This window comes from Aedes aegypti, chromosome 3 (assembly GCF_002204515.2).
Source record: "Aedes aegypti strain LVP_AGWG chromosome 3, AaegL5.0 Primary Assembly, whole genome shotgun sequence".
Lineage (NCBI taxonomy): Eukaryota > Metazoa > Arthropoda > Insecta > Diptera > Culicidae > Aedes > Aedes aegypti.
Genome location: NC_035109.1, coordinates 327,032,678 through 327,050,419, shown reverse-complemented (window position 1 = coordinate 327,050,419; position 17,742 = coordinate 327,032,678). Strand labels below are relative to the sequence as shown.

Genomic DNA, 17,742 nt, shown 5'->3' with positions numbered 1-17,742 from the left:
AGAAGAACGCTAGAAACATCCGGTCAAAACTTGATAATTCATGAAGTTGGATGTGTCGCAAACTACGCTTCACAAAGCCAATATATTCGCCACATAGTTAATGAATGAATAATTATTAATGAGCAATTCTCGCTGAAACCAGGCCGCCATCGGCACCCATCGTTAGAATTCCAATTTTATGTCACTGATCGCTAGCTTTCGATAAAACTTAAGGGTGGTCCTTTTTGTTTTCTCAAATTGGTGGACCCCTCGTACGCCAGCTAGCTAAACAGTTTGCAAAAAAGCCCATTTTTTGATAAATCTTGGGTATTTCTTCACGTGATATGTCTCATATTTCCCTTGGAACACATACCAAACTTAATGGCATCGTATAGAGAAAGGATATAGCTTTCATTTGAAGTTAAAAAAAATCCGGCGGCCATTTTAAATTTGGCCGCCATCTTGAATTTTGTTAGAAAAATCGTTTTTTCACCATTAGCGCACCGCTCGTTTTGAATTCTGAGATCACCATCAGAAAGCTGAGGAAAAATTGCGTAAGATAGGCTACAGAAACTAGGTGTGCAATGGTATTTACCCTATGAAATGAACGATTTTCTAAAACATGTTCCACGATTTTGACGTATATGGCGAGTGCAATCAATGCAAACATCATTTTTGGTATAACAAAGATACAAGTTTTCAATAGTTGGTGTATTTTTCGAGTCAGATGAAGAATAGGAGTATTACTTTGAGTGAAAAAATTTGGCGGCCATCTTGGATTTTGACGCCATCTTGGTTTTAAGTAGTAGAATGAGTTTTCACCTTGAGAACACTCAACATGTTGAATTTTAATGCCACCGTTACACTTACTATTTTTCTTGTTCTTTTTTTTCCTGACGTTACGTCCCTACTGGAATAGAGCCAGCCCCTAAGCTTCAAAAATAAATTAACAAGTAGAATTTTTAACGCTTTTTTGCCACCTGAATGATTGTTCTGCATATCTGCGAGTTGAAAAATAGCATTAATTCTTTCATTTATTTGGTCTAAAACCATTGATAGAAATGAACAATCTGTTAAACAGCTAAAATAAGATAAGAAATAAAGAATCTGTTTGTTTTTTAACGGAGATCTTTAATTAATTAAACATGAAGAGCGCTGAGATGGTAAAAAATCATTCTACTGCTAAAAACTAAGATGGCGTCGAAATCCAAGATGGCCACCAGATTTTCCAAACTCAAAATGATTCACCTGAGTTTCGGCATTACGTCCACATTAGAACAAAGCCTGCTTCTCACCTTTCAATTTCGCTATTTTTCACATGCATGTTGGATGTTAGTAAAAACAATACTTTATGATTCAGAAAATCAAGGATTTTTTTTTGCTTAAAAATTTAAGATTGCCATTCTAAATTAATGCACTTTTGGAAATGTTTTACGTTAAAACTACAGATATTACCACAAAACTTACTAATGTCCCAACGCACAATTTATAAACTTCATTCGATGACAAAAAAAGCATATGGTAAAAAAAATTTTGTTTATTTCAATCAATGTTTTTGGACGGTTTTTATTCATTAAATTTATTTATTAATAATAAATGAATTCAAAGATATGTCGATGAAATATTCTGTTATTAAAAATCGTATTATAAAAGAAAATTCCTATTTAATAACCTGTATTTATAACTAATAAAGCTGAGTATCAGGCTCGGTTCCACTAGGGACGTAACGTCAGGAAAATGAAGAATAATAAGAAGAAGAGTATACGTAACCTTGTTTTTATTGGTAACCTCTAAATTCGACATGCTGAGTGCTATCATGGTGAAAAATTCATTCTACTAGTCAAATTCAAGATGGCGTCAAAATCCAAGATGGCCGCCAGATTTTATCACTCTAAATAATACTCCTATTCTTCATCTGACTCGAAAAATACACCAACTATTGAAAACTTGTATCTTTGTTGTACCAAAAATGATGTTTGCATTGATTGCACTCGCCATATACGTCAAAATCGTGGAACATGTTTTAGAAAATCGTTCATTTCATAGGGTAAACACCATTGCACACCTAGTTTCTGTAGCCTATCTTACGCAATTTTTCCTCAGCTTTCTGATGGTGATCTCAGAATTCAAAACGAGCGGTCCACCAATTTGAGAAAACAAAAAGGACCACCCTTAAGTTTTATCGAAAGCTAGCGATCAGTGACATAAAATTGGAATTCTAACGATGGGTGCCGATGGCGGCCTGGTTTCAGCGAGAATTGCTCAATCAAATAGTACCTAAACAATAAAACAATGATATGAGATGGCCTTAAAACCTTTAAGTATGCAACGAATGCATCACACTCTTGAAAATTTATTGGTAGGTACACTTTTATTCAAAAAAATCTAAATCAAATAGCTCCCAGCATGATTTTTCATTCAATCATGATTAACTTAACGCTTTCTTTTGTTGAATGCCTAGCCAAGAGCGCGTTAGTTATTAGGTATAGAAAGACCACACACGTGCTGGGCGAGATTTGTATAGTGCGGGTTCACAATGGGTCGCGACGTTCTCAATATAAATAAGATAGATGATAATTAAAAAAAAGTATTATTTTGAAATTGAAACTTTTGAACAAATTTGACATCAGGCACGTAAGAATTAATCATAATCACTATTCATACTTTGGCTTAATCATCAATCACAATAAGGACTGTTCATTTAAGAAAGTGGACACCTAAATATTAGCATTTTGATGTAAAAATTCCATAAAAAACAAATAAAATTTTGTTTCAGTGTGTACCCAAGTGTTTATTTTGACAGCAGACAAAAGTTGACATAAAAAATTATAAATTCTAAACGATGGGTGGAATTGACATGACAACTCTCATTTTTTTTCTGCACAAATGGTGTACAGAAAAACTGCCGTTCCGAAATTTGGCTTAAATCGCGAAGTGTCCAAATTGAATTTTTTTCAACGCTGTGGCCAAAACAGATATTCCTGACGACGTACTATACATCCCAACAGAAAAATTTGGGAAAAATGATTTGGTATGGCAAGCAATTTGTAGTACTACAGTACCGTTGATTGCAAGTACTACATATTTCACGACGGGTTCAATCAACGGCGAAAATTACAGAACTGAATGCATTAAAAAATGGCTTCTGTCCATCTACTGAAAGCATACCATGCCTCCATTGTTTTTGCCAGACCTAGCATCGGCTCACTATGCTTCAGCTACTTTGGAGATGCTCAAGAAGGAATAAGTCGAATTTGTAGAAAAATGATCGAATCCATCAAATTGCTCAGAACTACGCCTCATTGAAACATATTGGGCAATAATCAAACGGCATCTTAAGAACGATGGAAGAGAAGCAAGCTCCATCGATTTTTTCAAGAAAATGTGGTCGGCAGTTCAAAAAGCAGTTCGAAAAGTTCCGAAAAAAGTTGTGCAGAATTTTATGGGAGGTATCAAAAGAAAAGTAAGGGCATTCTCCAGCAATGCACAATAAATGTTCAAATTTATGTGAATTTGATCGAAATTACGTTGATTTCCATGTATTTTAGGTAAACTCATGAATTTGTTCGAAAATAAACAGTTTACTGTAAAAAACACGTATCCACTTTCTTAAATGAACAGTCCTTAATTAATCATGACTTCAAAAATTTTAATAATAATCATGATAAAATTGAATTTAAACATTAATCACTTAATCACTCATTGCGACCTGATAATCATTAAAGCTCTGCTTTTTGCTCTATAATTTTATGTAGATGTAGATGTTATTGATCCTCCTTTGCTCTTATCCGCAACCCTGTGCACGCGCCCTGTTGGGTCTTGAAAAACATTGAAGTTTGAAAACGATCACTAGATCAGAACATAAAACAAGTCTGATTATTATTGTAAGTATTATTCTCTTTATTATCGAGACTTTCAGCCTGTGGCTGGTTCGTCTCCATTATTATTGTAATATAAATGTTGCAATTGTTTTGAAGTTAATGTTACCTCTAATTAAAACTACAAATACAGTTCTTAATTATCTAATACATATCATCGCTCCCTGAAAAATATAATTCCAAGCCCAGGCAATGGTGTAATGTTATAACAACTATTGTGATGAAATTGATATATGTAATAATGAGAAAAAGATTGCTCAAGGCATTTTTCCCTAGACAACCCAGATAAGAAATCAACAAATAACATAAGTTAAAAATATGTAATATATTTGGAAGTATCTTAAAATACATTGAAAATATTCTTAATTTTATTGCAAATTTGATGAAGTGCTATCCATAAAACTTCAATTTTTAGGAAGGCATTAGTGGCATTAGTTTGCCTAATGAAAAATCAATTAGCATAATATACCAAACATTCATAAAAACATTTTTTCTTATTTCTTTTTGTGCTCCTATTCTCCGAAGCAGAGCGAGTAAAGCCAAAACTTGCTCCCCGTTCGCAAACAAATTAATTATTGCATCCTTCTTGATTTTCGAGTCTTATCAGCGCTCTTTTCTCCGTCCTTTCTTTTGGTGATATCGTGGCAAATCTCGTGAATCGATCACCCGTAAGAAATTGAGGTATAACATACGATAAAACGAAGACACAAAAGTTACGAAATTGTAGTTCTTCTGATGAGTTGAGCAAAAACACCCATCTCTCTTTGGGCCGGGAAAAAAGCAGAACGTCAAATTTACGACGTCGAAGAAAACGACATTGGAGATGGTGGCACGGTCAAGGCCACTTTTCCCAACCATAGGAGGGAGCTTTTGGATACCATGAAGTCCCGTATAATCCCCACAGAATGACAATGAAATCGAATATAATTCAGGATAGAAAATCCGCCAGAAACCGACCCGGATCTGGCGGAATAATTTCCCCGGCAGTGACTTACCATTGGTATCCTGAATCACGATGCTGACCGGTTTGTTCTGGTGGGCCATCCTGGCGGACCCGGATAATGAACCGTCCCCCGCTGGGAAATATGCTAAACCGAACTCCCGCTATCGACCTGATCCGAAGGTAAAATCCCAGCTTCCAATGAGCCCACTTTTCACAAACTGTACCACAGTAATTTCAAAACCCAAGAGCGCCACACAAAACCGAATTCGTTCAAAATGGCGATCCGCAAAAAGCGCACCCCATGCAGTATCACAATTTTCCAGCGAGCTTTTGCCCCACTGAACCGCGACCGATTTCCACTATTTAAACGTCCACTGGAAGGTAAAAATTCGCACTACCACCGGGCACTATTTCTGTTCCGATACGATCACTCCCGGACGCACAGGACCGTTCCGAAAATTGCACTTTTTATGCAAAAATGTCCGTCAAACGATGCTAGGGCTACAACTTGAGTCCAGTTCGGCGGGTCTTTTTCTCGCGGCCTGCTGCTACTTCTACGCGATGCGATGTGTATTTGAAGGAATACTTGCTCGCTACTCCCCCTCGTCGATATTCACAGCGATTCGCTCTTCTCCTGCTGGCCACTCTTCCACACTCTGCGTCCGCGTCCGTGGATTTGACTTTTCGAACACGGTTCTTCCGCGACATCAAGATGCGATGCGAAGGAGAGGCGCATATTTTGTTGACAGATCGCGAACGAAAAAACAGTCCGTTTCGAATGTTTTCGATTTTCCTCTTCAACGTCACGCGGGCCGATCGAATTGCGCGCGCGAGAGCTCCATGCGTAATGTGTCCATGCAGCCGAACACGGAAAATAATTTATTAATTTGTTTCCAGGAAACGTTACTGGATGATTCGCGACTACGAAACAAAAAGAGATTTACAAAGCACTCGCACTTATGGAAAACCTCGTAAGGAACTGTCATCGTGTGCGTGAAAAAAAGCAAAACATATATCTCTCCTTGTTTTTGTCACAGAAAACCGAAGAAAACATCAGCAGCTTCTTAGTCCCGAATGGTCTCCGAAAATGCGTCACAAGATTCTGTTTTGGGTTCATTCACAAATTGCATAACGTGTCAAGTGGCTCCTAGACGACATCAATAGTGTTGAAATAATTAAGGGAAGATTCAAATCTGGGTGCTGCGAACCTGAGAGAGACTCGCGAAGAGAGAAAATACGTCATTATGCAGCCCAGATCCCGCTGTCACGAAACGTCAAATGCAGCCCATCGTTTTTATGGCTGAAAAAGTGAAAAGTATTGTGTTCAAAATAAACTACTATTTAAAACCTCAGTCAGCGGAGCAGATTTTCCATAGATGCTGATGAATCTAGACACAAGACTAGTTATGTATAATATCTGCTACGTTTGCTGACATGAAGTTTCACTCAAAATGCCGTTTATGCTTCGGTGTGATGCAAACGCAATATTTTTTTTTGCTGATGGCCGGTACGCTGATCATAAGTACTGTGCAAAAGGATAAGACAAGAAACGGTCAAGGAATGATTCCGCTACCGAAATTACTTGAGCTGTACGCAGCTGAGAAGTAGAGCTGATTTCATAACGTCGGTAACGCCTGCCGTACAAATCAAAGGGAGCTGTCACTTTTCCGAACGGAAAAATGTGCCGCTCAATTATTCCACAAGTAAAAGTGACATTTCGCTCATACTGAATCAGCTGTCAAAATTACTTGGGTAAAAAGGAAAAAATTTACTTGAGCAATTTACGTTTCAGGTCCGTACTTGGCTTGAGATGGTCATGTGAAAGTTTGAACGGATTGCGCAAGATTGATATAAACAATGAATGGAATAAGTAAAAACTCAGCAATCACAGAAAATAAAGACCGTCTCCGTGAGTCTCGTCTCAGCTGCGAACTAACTCAAAACGCTTGTCAAGCAGGAGCCTGATTGCCGGAGCCAAACATTAGATATTGTGGTTAGGTTTCTTTTGAGAATGTATTGTAATCTCACGAGAAGGTATTCCCGCATAGTAATTTACCATTATCGCTACAGTTCCAACGTTAATAGGGCATTCACGGTATAATCACCATAACCGAATATGGTACATAAATGATCTACAAGTTATGGTAAAACGGTATATCAACCCTGCATAAAACCTTTACCATTCCTAATGATGTTCAAATGTAATTTGTTGTAGTCTATATATTTGCGAACTACAAGCAAATATACTACATCCATTATAGTTATGGTCAGTATGGGCGAGCATTCGAGTTGCTGACTCAATTGTCAAAACTGAAAAAGTTCCGTGAGCAAATTTTGTTTGTTATGCATTTTGTGAGCCTTTTATAAGGTCTTCGGGCAGGAATCGACTGCAAGATCGACGCATTTATTAATGGTAAGTTATTTCTACTGACGTATCGTACATAACTGTGGGGTGTGCACTTAGCTTAAAAAAAACCGAAAAAAGGTTCGCTTAGCGAAAAAAAAACCGAAGCACGTTATTTTTTTTTGTGGTCACATGACGAGTAATGAAAACCGTCCAAACAAGATGGCCGTGATGGAAATCTGTGGTGTGTAGTGAAAACAGCCAGAAGAGTAAAGAAAACTCTCCGAGGAAATGGCGTGTCGGGACAACCGCCGGAAACGAGTAAAGAAAACCGTTTAAGTGAAATGGCGTGTCGGGACAACCGCCGTAAGAGTAAAGAAAACTCTCCGAGGAAATGGCGTGTCGGGACAACCGCCGGAAACGTGTAAAGAAAACCGTTTGAGTGAAATGGCGTGTCGGGACAACCGCCCAAATACTGGTGTGTAATGAAAACCACCAAGACAGTGAAAAGTGGCGTGTCAAGAAAACAGTCATAATTTAATCTGTGGTGCGTAATGAAAACCACACAGAAATCCCTTAAAAGCAAATAGATCAAAACAATGTTTTGGAAATTAAATAAAAAAAGTGGAGAATGTGGTTTCAGAGATATAAACAACGACCTTTCCTTGATTCCAAATTTTTTCAGATTCACCGGTGCGCAATATTGGAAAATCGAAGAGATGTCGAAGAAGATGTCTAGTGATGGAAGATATGTGCGTCGGAACCGTTCAATCGAAAGTGGTAGCGAAGACGAGGATCCCGAAAGCGGTGAATATCCGGAAGCTGGAAGATTTGTAAGAGCTCCAGTTTTCCATGACGCTGACGTAGGATGTCAAAACCTAGGGGAACGACACTAATCAATTTCGTTTTAATTTCCGTGCGATACGACCCCATTTCATTTGAGTTTTCATGTTATCTCCAGATTAAATCTATTTTATCGGATTTTGCACATTTTTATCCATTTTCAAGGTTTTTGAAAGTTTTTACTGATTTTGTGTTTTCTGCTGACTGATTTTCACAGTAAAATGATAATAATCGACAAAATCCGAAATTATCCCAAAAATCTCATTTAATGAACTTTAATGAATGAAAATCATCCAATACACATCGAAATCTTTGCTTTATCTGTGTCGGTGTCTTCGCATCAGGCTCAGGCATGGAATTTGACGTTTCTTCCCCACGATAGTAAACAAATCCTTTGTTGGTATGCTAGCCTTGCAATATGCAAAGCTTCTTCTTCTTCTTCTTTCTGGCATTACGTCCCCACTGGGACAGAGCCTGCTTCTCAGCTTAGTGTTCTTGTGAGCACTTCCACAGTTATTAACTGAGAGCTTACTATGCCGATGACCATTTTTGCATGCGTATATCGTGTGGCAGGTACGATGATACTTTATGCCCTGGGAAGTCGAGAAAATTTCCAACCCGAAAAGATCCTCGACCGGTGGGATTCGAACCCACGACCCTCAGCTTGGTCTTGCTGAATAGCTGCGCGTTTACCGCTACGGCTATCTGGGCCCCTATATGCAAAGCTTCGCCGAATTAGATCAGAACATACTTCATAGTCCTATGGCGACCGCTACCTTCTGGCAGATCCGGACTTCAAGTTGTTCTATGAATCGGAAGTGAGATTACTCTGTAGTCTAACGTGGGGGCATGCTATGACCAGCAGAGCTAGCTAAAGCAGATTTTGATATAGGGTAAACAGGTATAATATGCCCCCTTAAGGAAAAATTGCTTTTTCGCAGTAGCAAATGCATTACTTCTGTACATGCCACATTCTCTAACCAGGTAGCTTCTTAAAAGGGTACAAGACGGTTCAAATCTTGACGTTTCAAAACTCCCGTAGAGAAAAGTTCCACAGCATATCAATATTTAAAAGCACATCTTTGTCATTGTCAGGGTTCATTCACAAATTTCATAATGCTAAAAATGACCATTTTTGACACCTACCCACTCCCTCGAACGCTTTTTGTATGAATATTCCACGAATTTTGTATGACCTGTAACATTTCTAGTACTACTCCCTTCAGCGCTATGAAATTTATGAACAGGTTGTTATAGCTACATAAATACCTAAATAAATTTGGAAGAGAATTCAGAACCGAGAACTTTTTCTGGGAAATTCCGCTAACCTCAGCGGCGAGCGTCCAGAACAACTCTCGAAAAATCATCATTGATAAGGAAACAAATTCGGAGTATGCTTGAGACTCTTGTTTGAAAGCTATACATCTATTTCTAATCTAAATCTAAAACTAATTATTTCGCTTATAGAGGGTTTGCATTTCCGCACATACACAAATTTTACGTTACATCGTAGTCTAGTCTTATTATGCGCCTGCCTACTGCGATATCTGGTCTTCGCCGGTCTCCTTCTTGGCCTGTCTTGTAATTGGTCATAGAAACCACGGCCGAGGTGTTGGACGCAGAAGTGAAGCTAGAGTTAGCGTGGGCGGGAGCGGTGCTGTTGCTAGCAGGGGCGGACTAATCTTCCCCGGCCTGGTGTTGCCGTTTGTCGTTCAGGAAGTTGAGGTACTGGGTCAGGCGGAGGACGGCAATCAACGTGACGACGTATTCCTTGACATCTTCCTTGCGGAGGGTTTTCACCTGCTTGGACACGGTGCGGTAGACGCGGCGGGCAACTTTGTTGGAGAGGCGTCTGAACGGTGTGCAGGGTGGATCTTCCTTAACCGAGATGAGAGCGTTATCTCCATCGTCGCCTTCGCACTTCGGGAAGTAGTAGTCCAGAAGACGCTCGGCCAGCTGAGCGGTGGTGTCCACGCCGTTCACGGCGATCCTTCTGTACTGGGAGGCCAGTACTTCGTTGTCTTTCTTCTAGGAGAGCTCTTTCAGGGAGGCTGCCTTCTGCTGGAAGGCCTGTTGCAGTTCGTACACCTTCTCGGTGTAGGGTTGTACCAGCGGGGCGGAGATACTGGCACGGTTCCGAAGGGGATTGTAGTCTTTCACGCGAAATAAAGTGAAACCGAAACTAATGTCGAATTCGTTTTTGAACCCAGGTTGGAACTGGCGCAACCCGTTCTGAATCACAGTTTCAACCCCAACCCGATTCAGGTTCGACCGAACTACAATTTGCTTGACGTTTGTTTGTTCATGTGTTGATCACCGACCCAGTTCCTAAAAACGAAAACGACATAAATAAACACTAAAATTTGACATTCGAGTTTTAGGGGTGCCCATCGATTTTTGTCGATTCGATGAATTATTTCAGATTTTATCCGATTTATTCGGATTTAATCGATTTTTAGGGATTTATTATCCATTTTATTTATTTCGTTGGAAATTTGACTCATATGAACATTTTTTGCATTTCGGCTCACTTTTGGCCTAAAATGGAGATAACCTGCCAGTGTCGTGCCCCTAGGTCAAAACCTGGATGACGATGAAGCAACGGAACATCAATTCGACGATTACCTGGTTGAAACCGATCCGAATCGCCAGAACGAGGATCTGAAGAAACAAGTCGCCCATTTGCAAAATGCACTCACAGTGATGGCCACACGTCTTGATACCACACAGAAACACGAAACAAGCTCTAAGGACGCGGAAGAAAGCTGGAGTCACTTCCGCAATACCCAGTCATCACAACAGGATGGAAGCACAGACAAACAGACGTAACACTGATGAAATTTCCATCAACCACTCATGTAACGATCATTTCAAATAGCGAATAGAGAATTTCAGTGTTACAATTCTCACAACCAGAGGCGCGCGCATCATTTTTCTTCGCGTTTGATGTTTCACACCACCGCCATCTGCCGGTATTGTTGCACGAAACACTTTTTCGTGTAACATGCTCACCAGATGATGAGGGTGTAAACTGGGCGATGGGTTTTGAAGAAATTTGTTCTAAGAGTTACGTCTGTTTGTCTGTGATGGAAGTGTTCAAAATCTCCGATGGGACCAGATGAAGCCGTTCCCCAAGAACGTTGCTGCCAACAGAATGTGGGAAGAATGGAGAAAATACATCGAGAATTTCGAAATTGCGGCTTCGTTGCCCAACACGACTAATCCTGTCCGGCGTACGCAATTGCTTTTCCTTTCGATGGGTGAAGAATTGCAGGGAATCGTTCGGGCCGCCAAGTTGAGACCGAACCTTAACGTTGAGAACTGTTACAACGTCTTCATAAAAAAAACATCGAAGGACACCTGCGTTCAATGACCGACACCGCGGCAGAACATGAAGCTTTCCTGGCGATGTACCAAGAGAAAGGAGAAACCGTAGCCGCATTCTATGCTAGGCTTATGGAAAAAGCATTGGTTTGCCGTTACAGCCCGGACAATCGAGATCTTTTTGTACGTGCGCAGTTGCTTAAGGGCATGACGAACCGTGAATTGGCGAGAGCTGCGAGGACGTATGAGCACAAGACCGATTTCATCGTGCAATCGGCAACACGAGACGAGGCATATCAAGTGGAAGCTGCGCGAGCATCTCGGGATGAATCCGTCAATCAAGTACGAGGGCTCATTCCGTTGAAACGCAGGATTGGAAGTGACCTTGCTAGAAACACCCCGGTCAAAAAGTTTCATAATGATCGGCACCAATCTAGCAGCCGACGGGATCGATGCTCCAGGTGCAATAGATGGGCACACCGAAATCGTTCATGCCCGGCATTGAAACAAAAATGCAATGAGTGTGGTCGATTTGGTCATTACGCTGTTGTCTGTAGACGGAACCGAGTCAACGTGGTTGGAGATTACAACGTTTTCCAAGATACGAAATCTGAAACAAAAAAAGAGGTAAAATTAAATGATTTTTTTTTGCGTTTTTTTTTCTAATGTGTTTTCTTTTATTATTTGAGTACACTATTGAATTGATCAACAATCAACGAATAATTATTGTTTTTTTAATTCCGAACAGCTCAACGCACTGACCCTTGAGGATGTGTTAATCGAATGTCGACTGGGATCGTCTACTCCCATTAAGTTCCTTATCGATTCGGGGGCTGACGTTAACGTCGTTGGCGGGGATGATTGGAAACAATTGGAAAGAGAATTTGTGTCAGGATCAGCAATGTTGAGTCCTATCGAATTATTGCCAAACAGAGGATTGCGAGCCTATGCTTCAACAGTTCCGATGAAGGTAGACTATGCCTTCAGAGCAATGATACAAGTATTAAGATCCGAGAATTCCGTAGAGGCGGATTTTCTTGTGGTCAAAGATGGAAAAAGATCTCTGCTTGGTAGATCGACTGCAAGCGATCTCAGATTATTGCTGGTAGGATCCCAAGTTAACGGTTGCGAAGTCACATCAGGCCAAACATTTCCTAAAATGCCTGGTGTTAAAATTAAATTCAGCATAGACTCCAGTGTCCAGCCAACGAGAAATGCATATTACAATATTCCTGCTGCGTACCGTGAAGGCGCTCGACGTCGATTGTTGGAAATGGAAGCGATTGGAATCATCGAAAGAGTCACAACGGCACCAAAATGGATTAGCGGGATGTCTGCGGTGGCGAAAGGGAAGGATGATTTTAGGCTAGTCGTCAACATGAGAGCTCCAAATAGAGCCATTAAGCGTGAGTACTTTCGGTTACCAGTAGTAGACGAAATGAGGATTAAACTAAATGGTGCCAAATACTTCACCAAACTGGATTTAAAAAACGCGTATTATCATCTTGAGTTGAGTGAGGAATCGCGAGATCTGACGACATTCTTAGCAGAAAACGGAATGTTCAGATTCACTCGGCTAATGTTCGGAGTAAATTGCGCACCGGAAATTTTTCAACGCGAGATGAGTAGAATTCTTGAAAGAGTTAAAAATAAGGTCGTTTATATAGATGACGTCCTAATATTTGCCAGTACTCTAAAGGAGCTTCACAAAACGGTAGATGAAGTGCTTGAAATATTTAGGGTCAACAACCTAACGCTCAATCCAAGTAAATGTGAGTACGACAAGACCGAAGTTACGTTCCTTGGACACGTACTAGATAAAGATGGATTTCATATCGAAGAAGCGAAAATTGGGGCGATACAGAAGTTCAGGAGGCCTACTACAGCTTCTGAACTGCGGAGTTTTCTGGGGCTCGCATCGTTCATCAGCCCTTACATAAGGAATTTCGCAAATATATCAAACCCTCTTTGGTCGCTTGCTGGTACGAAATTGTGGAAGTGGGGTGAAAGTCAAGAGAAAGCGTTTTTGGATCTGAAAGAACAGATAATCCGTTGCACAGTAACATTAGGTTACTTCTCAGAGCACGAGGACACAATACTTTACACGGATGCTTCTCCGAATGCTGTCGGAGCAGTCCTGGTTCAGGAGGGCGCTGGTAAGAATCCCCGAATAATTAGCTTTGCTTCAAAAGCTTTATCAGAAACAGAGAAAAAATACCCCCAAAATCAACGAGAGGCCCTTGGCGCAGTCTGGGCTGTTGAAAATTTTTCTTATTTTTAATTGGGGAGGCATTTTACATTACGTACTGATGCAACCGGAGTGGCTTTCATCTTCAATCGTTCCCGCGAAAATACAAAAAGAGCGTTGACTCGAGCGGATGGCTGGGCACTGAGACTCAGCCCACATAGCTATACGATTGAATACGTTAAAGGCGGAGATAACATAGCGGATCCATCTTCCCGGTTGTACCAAGGCAGTGACGAACCGTTCGATGAAAATTCTAGTCCTTGGGAAATAGCCCACATTGAGCCAAGTGTTACTAACTTCCTGACAGAGAATGAAATCAAGAGATTCATAGAGGAAGACGAAATGTTGCAACAGGTATAACATTCTTCGTAGAATTAAGCTAATGATTTCCAAGAATTTCAAACAACGCTTACTTTTACAGGTTGTAAAAGCGGTTCAATCCGGTGAGTGGTCAGCCAATTTACGGAAGTTTCAAGCAGTATCCAACGACCTTGCAACAAAAGATGGGTTATTGACGAAGCTGGGCTGTATTGTGATACCTGAAAAGTTGCGTCATAAGACCCTAGCCGTAGCTCATAATGGACACCCTCTAGCAGCAAAAATGAAGAGTATTCTGCGTGAGCGTGTTTGGTGGCCTGGGATGGCTACAGACGCCGTAGAATGGGTGAAATCAAGTGAGACCTGTGCCTTACACGGAAGACCAGAGCGACCGACTCCAATGCAGCGCAAGTTTGCCTCGAAAGCAGTTTGGGAGACAATTGCGATCGATTTCAATGGTCCCTATATGCGGTTTGGAGGAGTCTCAATATTAGTACTTATTGATTACAGATCGAGATTTGCAATCGCGAGACCTGTGAAATCAACTTCTTTTGAGAACACAAGGAAGGTACTAGACGACGTGTTCGATAAGGAAGGTTTCCCTAAGGCTATCAAATCAGATAATGGTCCGCCATTCAATGGCGAGGAATACAAGGAATATTGTAGTGCAAGAGGTATTCAAACAATCTACTCTACGCCCTTTTTTCCTCAGCAAAACGGATTAGTTGAAAATTTTATGAAAGTTGTGAACAAAGCCATGTCCACTGCGTCATCAACTGGCAAAAATTTCAACGACGAATCACAAGCGGCTGTAATTGCTCACAATTCAGCTGCTCATACTGTTACAAGAATGGCCCCGGAAGAGGTAATGTATGGGAGGAAAATTCACCGAAGACTACCGCTGATAAATCGTGGGAGAGCCGACGTTGATGAAGAGTTGTTGAATGAAAGGGACACCGAATCAAAATTGCTCTCAAAAGCTTACGAAGATACTCGAAGAGGTGCTACGCCGTGCAAAATACAGCCGGGAGACGTGGTCATAGTTGAGCGACAATCTAAAGCAAAAGGAGAAGCAAGGTTTGAAACTACACGATACACAGTTATGCAGGAAAACAACGGCAGCTTGCTTTTGAGTGACGAGAACGGTCGTTTAGTACGTCGTCATGTGACGCAAACTAAGCGAGTGCACCAGTGGAGAAAAACACAACCTGAAACACCCGAAACAGCACCTCAACAGACGAAAAATACCTCCAAACCAACGGCACCCGTTCGACCGTCCAGGGAAAGGAGAACACCGATTAATTTGTCGGATTATGTGCGGCAATCCGAAGCGAGCAATGATTAAGAGGTAGGAGGACTATTCTAAGATGAAGAAAGAAGTAATAAAGCCTAGGGGCACGACACTGGCAGGTTATCTCCATTTTAGGCCAAAAGTGAGCCGAAATGCAAAAAATGTTCATATGAGTCAAATTTCCAACGATGGAATGGATAATAAATCCCTAAAAATCGATTAAATCCGAATAAATCGGATAAAATCTGAAATAATTCATCGAATCGACAAAAATCGATGGGCACCCCTAAAACTCGAATGTCAAATTTTAGTGTTTATTTATGTCGTTTTCGTTTTTAGGAACTGGGTCGGTGATCAACACATGAACAAACAAATGTCAAGCAAATTGTAGTTTGGTCGAACCTGAATCGGGTTGGGGTTGAAACTGTGATTCAGAACGGGTTGCGCCAGTTCCAACCTGGGTTCAAAAACGAATTCGACATTAGTTTCGGTTTCACTTTATTTCGCGTGAAAGACTACAATCCCCTTCGGAACCGTGCCAGTATCTCCGCCCCGCTGGTGCATAAGTTCGACAGCCTGCTCCAGCTGGTCAAGGGCATCGACCGCCTCGAGGTGAGCGTACCGATAATCATGGAACAACCGCAGGAGATCCACAACCAGGCAAAGTCTAAGGTCCTCGGCATGGTCAAACCCTACACCGAGAAGGTGTACGAACTGCAACAGGCCTTCCAGCAGAAGGCAGCCTCCCTGAAAGAGCTCTCCTAGAAGAAAGACAACGAAGTACTGGCCTCCCAGTACAGAAGGATCGCCGTGAACGGCGTGGACACCACCGCTCAGCTGGCCGAGCGTCTTCTGGACTACTACTTCCCGAAGTGCGAAGGCGACGATGGAGATAACGCTCTCATCTCGGTTAAGGAAGATCCACCCTGCACACCGTTCAGACGCCTCTCCAACAAAGTTGCCCGCCGCGTCTACCGCACCGTGTCCAAGCAGGTGAAAACCCTCCGCAAGGAAGATGTCAAGGAATACGTCGTCACGTTGATTGCCGTCCTCCGCCTGACCCAGTACCTCAACTTCCTGAACGACAAACGGCAACACCAGGCCGGGGAAGATTAGTCCGCCCCTGCTAGCAACAGCACCGCTCCCGCCCACGCTAACTCTAGCTTCACTTCTGCGTCCAACACCTCGGCCGTGGTTTCTATGACCAATTACAAGACAGGCCAAGAAGGAGACCGGCGAAGACCAGATATCGCAGTAGGCAGGCGCATAATAAGACTAGACTACGATGTAACGTAAAATTTGTGTATGTGCGGAAATGCAAACCCTCTATAAGCGAAATAATTAGTTTTAGATTTAGATTAGAAATAGATGTATAGCTTTCAAACAAGAGTCTCAAGCATACTCCGAATTTGTTTCCTTATCAATGATGATTTTTCGAGAGTTGTTCTGGACGCTCGCCGCTGAGGTTAGCGGAATTTCCCAGAAAAAGTTCTCGGTTCTGAATTCTCTTCCAAATTTATTTAGGTATTTATGTAGCTATAACAACCTGTTCATAAATTTCATAGCGCTGAAGGGAGTAGTACTAGAAATGTTACAGGTCATACAAAATTCGTGGAATATTCATACAAAAAGCGTTCGAGGGAGTGGGTGGGTGTCAAAAATGGTCATTTTTAGCATTATGAAATTTGTGAATGAACCCTGACAATGACAAAGATGTGCTTTTAAATATTGATATGCTGTGGAACTTTTCTCTACGGGAGTTTTGAAACGTCAAGATTTGAACCGTCTTGTACCCTTTTAAGAAGCTACCTGGTTAGAGAATGTGGCATGTACAGAAGTAATGCATTTGCTACTGCGAAAAAGCAATTTTTCCTTAAGGGGGCATATTATACCTGTTTACCCTATATCAAAATCTGCTTTAGCTAGCTCTGCTGGTCATAGCATGCCCCCACGTTAGACTACAGAGTAATCTCACTTCCGATTCATAGAACAACTTGAAGTCCGGATCTGCCAGAAGGTAGCGGTCGCCATAGGACTATGAAGTATGTTCTGATCTAATTCGGCGAAGCTTTGCATATAGGGGCCCAGATAGCCGTAGCGGTAAACGCGCAGCTATTCAGCAAGACCAAGCTGAGGGTCGTGGGTTCGAATCCCACCGGTCGAGGATCTTTTCGGGTTGGAAATTTTCTCGACTTCCCAGGGCATAAAGTATCATCGTACCTGCCACACGATATACGCATGCAAAAATGGTCATCGGCATAGTAAGCTCTCAGTTAATAACTGTGGAAGTGCTCACAAGAACACTAAGCTGAGAAGCAGGCTCTGTCCCAGTGGGGACGTAATGCCAGAAAGAAGAAGAAGAAGAAGCTTTGCATATTGCAAGGCTAGCATACCAACAAAGGATTTGTTTACTATCGTGGGGAAGAAACGTCAAATTCCATGCCTGAGCCTGATGCGAAGACACCGACACAGATAAAGCAAAGATTTCGATGTGTATTGGATGATTTTCATTCATTAAAGTTCATTAAATGAGATTTTTGGGATAATTTCGGATTTTGTCGATTATTATCATTT

The 17,742-nt window shown here is 41.4% G+C and overlaps 2 protein-coding genes and 1 pseudogene across 2 annotated transcripts in view; 1 reads left to right on the top strand and 2 right to left on the bottom strand.

The window, feature by feature from the left end:
* The window catches only part of LOC5569799 (transcription factor Dp-1), a 45,309-nt gene extending 39,767 nt beyond the window's left edge, over positions 1-5,542 (bottom strand). Inside the window, exon 1 of the mRNA XM_021854341.1 lies at positions 4,853-5,542. Coding sequence (XP_021710033.1) covers positions 4,853-4,901 — 49 coding nt within the window. The 5' untranslated portion in view covers positions 4,902-5,542. The remainder of the gene's footprint in view (positions 1-4,852) is intronic.
* Positions 5,543-9,664: 4,122 nt separating this feature from the next.
* Positions 9,665-10,669, bottom strand: LOC110678193 (lipid storage droplets surface-binding protein 2-like). Its single transcript, XM_021850818.1, has 2 exons — positions 10,613-10,669; positions 9,665-10,012 (listed from the first exon to the last, which is right to left on the bottom strand). The coding sequence occupies exons 1-2, from the start codon at positions 10,667-10,669 to the stop codon at positions 9,665-9,667; spliced, it is 405 nt and encodes a 134-aa protein (XP_021706510.1).
* A 121-nt stretch (positions 10,670-10,790) lies between these two features.
* On the top strand, positions 10,791-16,569 carry LOC110678192 (annotated as a pseudogene).
* The last annotated feature ends 1,173 nt before the right edge of the window (positions 16,570-17,742 follow it).

What these genes read in the sequence shown, in the direction of transcription:
- LOC110678193 (XM_021850818.1), bottom strand. Translation starts at nt 10,669, where the DNA reads ATGGGCGACTTGTTTCTTCAGATCCTCGTTCTGGCGATTCGGATCGGT. An exon ending in TTCGGATCGGTTTCAACCAG is followed by an intron (nt 10,013 to 10,612) that starts GTAATCGTCGAA and finishes CTCTCCTAGAAG; the next exon opens with AAAGACAACGAAGTACTGGC.